Raw genomic sequence first — 5,059 nt, forward strand, 5'->3', positions numbered from 1 at the left:
ATCGAGGCCGTGGCGGTCGTGACCGCAGAAGGCGCACGACGTAGGCGCAGGTCCCGCAAACGACATGAGGAAGAAGGGAGGGGCGACAGATTGATCTTGGGAGGTGAGCGGATGCGCAGTTGGAGCTGGACCCTGGCTTCACATATGCGACCTGTCCTCGTTTTCAGCTAGTCAGGCTAAGAGGGTCGTGATGCATAAGTTGGGTCTAGCTATTGGGCTTATGCATCCAACCAATCACTACCTAACTGTGGTAGTATGAATTAGTGTGCACAACTAAGTAGGCATGTCTATATGTATATACGCATTCAATAGAAACAAGTGCTTTGTGGAAACTGAACTGCGTTTTCGTTTTTTTTTAAAAAAGAAACAAAACACCGTCTGCGCGCTTCATCGACCTCCCTGTTTGAAGCTCTGCTCCTCCAACACCCAACGGACCCACCAGCGCCCCTGCATCTCGCGCGCCCAACCGACCACCGGTAACCCAACCCACATCCTCTCTCCTCTCCTCTGCTCTCCCTCTCTCTTCCTCCCTCGCCGGTCGCCGTCTCCTCCGCCCGCCGCTTCTCTCCCACCGTTCCCATCCATAAAACCCAACCAACCGCTCCCAACTCCCACTCCTCCTTTCCTTTCCCCCCGGCGCACAACCGCCGCCACCCCCGCAATGGCGTCCTCCACGGCCTCGCTGGAGCGGCGGCTCGGCCTCGGGCGCCGCGGCGGCGGGATGGGCCTCGGCCTCCTCGCCCCTGCCGACGCCGACACCAACGGCCCGCCCGCCCCGCCGATGCCGGGGCTCATGCGCCTGCGCTGCGCCGTGCAGCACTACGACTGGGGACGCCGCGGCGCCGACTCCCTCGTCGCGCGCCTCGCCGCCGGGGAGGCCGGGCCCGGCGGAGCCGACGACGGCCGGCCCTGCGCCGAGCTGTGGATGGGCACGCACCCGTCCGCGCCGTCGTCGCTCGCCCCCGACGTGTCGCTGCGGGACTGGATCGCGCGCAACCCCGCCGCACTCGGGCGCGACGTCGCCGCGCGATGGGGCGGCGACCTCCCGTTCCTCTTCAAGGTCCGTCGCTGAACTCCTCCGGTCTCGCCGCCATTCCGGCATTGATCGGTTGAATCCTAAGGTGTGACCTTGATCGATGATTCAATGGTGCGCGCGCAGGTGCTGTCGGTGGCGAAGGCGCTGTCGATCCAGGCGCACCCGGACCGCGCGCTCGCCGCGGCGCTGCACGCGCTGCGCCCCGCCACGTACCGCGACGCCAACCACAAGCCCGAGATGGCCATCGCCGTCACCGAGTTCCACGCCCTTTGCGGCTTCACCGCTACCCAGGTACGTAACCCACGACGACGACGACGACGACCACCACCACCCGTCTTTTCTGCGGCCGCGCGCGACGTGCCATCGGTTACTTGGTCGAGAAAATTGGTATCGTTTTCTCGAATCGGCGATGACGTTGACTTGGAATTCTGGAATTGGGTGGCATGGCATCACATCAGCAGATGCCGCCGGCTGCTGAATTAGTTGAATTAGTCGTTTGTTTGGCGAGTCCTGGGGGTTAGTTTCCTGGTTTATCGGACGTGGCTGCAGGATTCCGCGGATGATCCCGGGTTGTTAGGTGCGGGGAGTTGACTGACGTCAGGTGGAGCCGTGGAGGTCTCTCTGGCTGCTAATGGATTTGTTCATTATGCCAATATAAATATAGAATTAATCGTGTTCATGACTACATGAATCTGGTAGTTGTGACAATAATTGATTGCATTCGTTCGTAAGTAGTAAATGAATCTGGTAACTAGTATGCAGTAATTTAATCGCATGGATACTGAAACTCTTTGTTAAACAACCCGATTGGATCCTGACTGTTGAGCATTTTAAGTTATTCCTTTCCTTGTTCTGATCTGAAATTGTCAGAGGAAGAGGTTTCTATAAACAAAGTATGCACATGCTGGTAAATCGCACGCCTTTCGTGAGGTTCCGACTGTGTGGCCTTTATGCTAAGCGACGAGCCATGCTGTCCACTAAAGTGTTCTGGATATACCCCGGTGGCCAATGGCATCTTAGGCTGATGGGCCCTGAAATCACATCCAGCACTGCTCTTGAAAGTGCTTGCTGGGTTGGTGGGTAGCAGCAAAAGTGGGCAAGTGATGGGCAAGTGTTTGTTTACCACTGAATTTTCTGTGGCGCAGTGGATAACTGAACTGCCTATGCAAGCATAATGAATTGACTACTAAGTGACTGAGATAGGAAGTCGATTACCATGCACTTTTACTGTAAAAGTTCAGATTCTTGTTTGTTTGTAGCATGTAGCTTGAGCCTTGAAATATTTGTAGATGTCTTTCACCATTTTTGACTGATAGTCAGGCTGGTGGGTTGAGTGATCTTGTTTTGGAGTAGTAGGCAGTAAGAGACAGTGAAATATCTGCTGTATACATTCTGGGAGTAATTCAGTTTACAATTATGAGCTTATTGTGTCTCTCTTTGCGAATTTCCTTTCCGTCTATAAAGGAATGCAAAGTGTTCCAGGCACTGAATTTTTAGCAGTGTGGGTTATATACTATCTAGTGACTTCATTTATTCTGGTGTCCAGGAGCTCAAGGAAGTTTTGAGGACTGTACCCGAGGTTCAAGAGTTAGTTGGCAAAGAAGAATCTAGGAAGCTTTTGAGTGTCAAAGAGCAAGATGGCGGGATTGGAGTGAGGTCATATCTGAAATCAGCATTCACCAAGTTAATGATAGCAAGTGAAGAAGCAGTTTCTGAAGCGATTGCGAAACTTAAGAGTCGCTTGAATGTTGAGAGTAAGGTAAATATCATTTTCTTGACACAGGAAATTTCTTGTTTCTGAAGTACTTGTAACTTGTTTCAGCCTGAGGTTTGATGTCAGGTTCTTTTCATTCCACGATGCTCTGCTTTTACCCATTTCTCGTGTCTCATTGTCTGTTTCTAGATTATTCTGGGGTTAGATCTTTTCAGAGAAAGCATAGTTGAGTTAGCCAGTCTTATATTGATGCTAGGACTCACCAATGGGAGTTTACTACCAGTAGCAGAGAAGTGCAGATTATGTTTTCCATGCTGTAAAAACATTGATTATTTCTTGAAGATCCTATATATGAAACTCCTAAAAACCACCTTGGTTGGGTAGGTAATGACAGTAATGTAGAACTTGACAGACGTGAAGACTCAACAAAAGATGAGACAACTGATCCAATTGGGCAGCAAATATATGGTCAAACGTAGCTAACAAAGTGATATTTATGCTTACTAAAACTAAATTCATTCGAAAGTTTGTTGTGCCTCAAACATCATTGCTGATGCTCATCAAGTTATTGGAAGCCTCAAGCATTCAGTAGAAACAGGTAGTTGTAAACCTTATGCAAACTGTAGTGCACTGTCAACTCGTCCACCCATTTTTCATTGCATCCTTGGAGCAACTAGAGAAACATTACAATCATGTACAATTAATATTTGTTTTGTTCTATCATTGTCCTCATTTTTCTCCCCCAAGAAAAATAGATTTATTCTGTTGTCTTCCCTCATGTCTTCTCACCTCATATATGAGGCAACATGGTGAACATGATTAGAAACAGTTCAGGGGTAAAGTGAGCCCCTGATATATTTTCGTGAGTGTTGCAACAGCTTTTGTGTTTGAAGATATATTTAAGCATGCTTTTTTTATTGTTTTGGCTATAGCCTGTTACTCTTTTAACTATTCATGCTGATAATGTTTCCATACTCTGTTTTTAGCTGTTCGTGCTGCTAATGTTTCCTGGATTCAGGTTAGAACATTAACAAAGAAGGAGAAATTGGTTTTATCATTGGAGAAGCAGTACCCAGGAGATGTTGGCGTTCTGGCAGCATTTTTCTTGAACTATGTTAAACTCAGTCCTGGTGAAGCACTTTATGTGGGTGCCAATGAACCTCATGCATATCTCTCAGGCGAGTGCATTGAGTGTATGGCTACTTCAGACAATGTTGTTCGTGCTGGCCTGACCCCTAAGTACAGAGATGTACAAACTCTTTGTTCAATGCTAACATATAATCAGGTTTGTTTTACTCGCCCCCCTTTATGTGAACTACCTGTTCATAGCACCCCATTTGATTTTCCCAGAAATATCATGCTATAAATATGCCTGTAAGAAATATTTGATTCGCTACATGTTCTACATGCAGACCTTCCCTGAAGTTCTGCAAGGAGTACCTGTACAGCCATACGTGACACGTTACACCCCGTCAACTGACGAATTTGAAGTCGATCGCTACCTGCTGCCCCGAGGAAAATCAGTCACCATGTCTCCGGTGCCTGGGCCATCCATCTTCATCGTCATGACAGGTGAAGGAGAAATCCAGGGAGGCTCCATGCCTGACAACGCAAAGGCAAAGGAAGGCGACATTTTCTTTGTGCCGGCTCACACAGAGGTCAAGCTCTACACTTCGGGCCCCAGGTCCATGCAGTTGTTCAGGGCTGGGGTAAACAGCAGATTCCTGAGTTGATGGGAAACTGGATTCCTGGGTTGGGACTTGAAGAGCAATATATTCTTTCTGTAGGTAGGTACCAGCTACACACGAATTTGCAATTTTCACACTTGTTCTAAGGTAGGTTAGGTGGTTATCATAGTGTATAGGAAAGATGGAGAATAAATTCATCTCTTATTTTCTAAAAAGCTGCATTGTACATTTCCAAATTCATTGGGCTGCTGGAATCAAATGGATCTGTAATTGACTTCAAAGTTGAACATACCTCTTATGTTCATGGGAGAACGAATGCTTCCTCGTACAAGTGTGGAAATGAACTAATTACATCCTTTGATACCAATTCAAACTCACCTGTTTAACATACATACTAACCTCGTATTGTTTATCAATGTTGGGCTTGGATTAGTGGGCTGGCGTACAAGTAGGTCTTGGGCCTTTGAACTGGGCTAATGTTAGGTCCATTAACCATAGGGATTTAAGGGCGGAAAACCTATCCATCTTCCGCAAGATGGGAAAGCCTTTGATCTTCCGATGTTGGAGATTCGCGTGCCCAAGCCTTTGATCTTCCGATGTTGGAGATTCGCGTGCCCAGCC

General features: G+C 48.2%; 1 protein-coding gene across 1 annotated transcript; it reads left to right on the plus strand.

Annotated features, from left to right (window-relative positions):
• The first annotated feature begins 418 nt into the window (after positions 1-418).
• Positions 419-4,789, plus strand: LOC101752538 (mannose-6-phosphate isomerase 1). Its single transcript, XM_004979563.4, has 5 exons — positions 419-1,060; positions 1,160-1,327; positions 2,583-2,795; positions 3,769-4,035; positions 4,163-4,789. Exons 1-5 carry the CDS (start codon positions 662-664, stop codon positions 4,481-4,483), a joined length of 1,368 nt encoding a protein of 455 aa, XP_004979620.1. The 5' UTR covers positions 419-661; the 3' UTR covers positions 4,484-4,789.
• Positions 4,790-5,059: the final 270 nt, after the last annotated feature.

This window comes from Setaria italica, chromosome VIII (assembly GCF_000263155.2).
Source record: "Setaria italica strain Yugu1 chromosome VIII, Setaria_italica_v2.0, whole genome shotgun sequence".
Lineage (NCBI taxonomy): Eukaryota > Viridiplantae > Streptophyta > Magnoliopsida > Poales > Poaceae > Setaria > Setaria italica.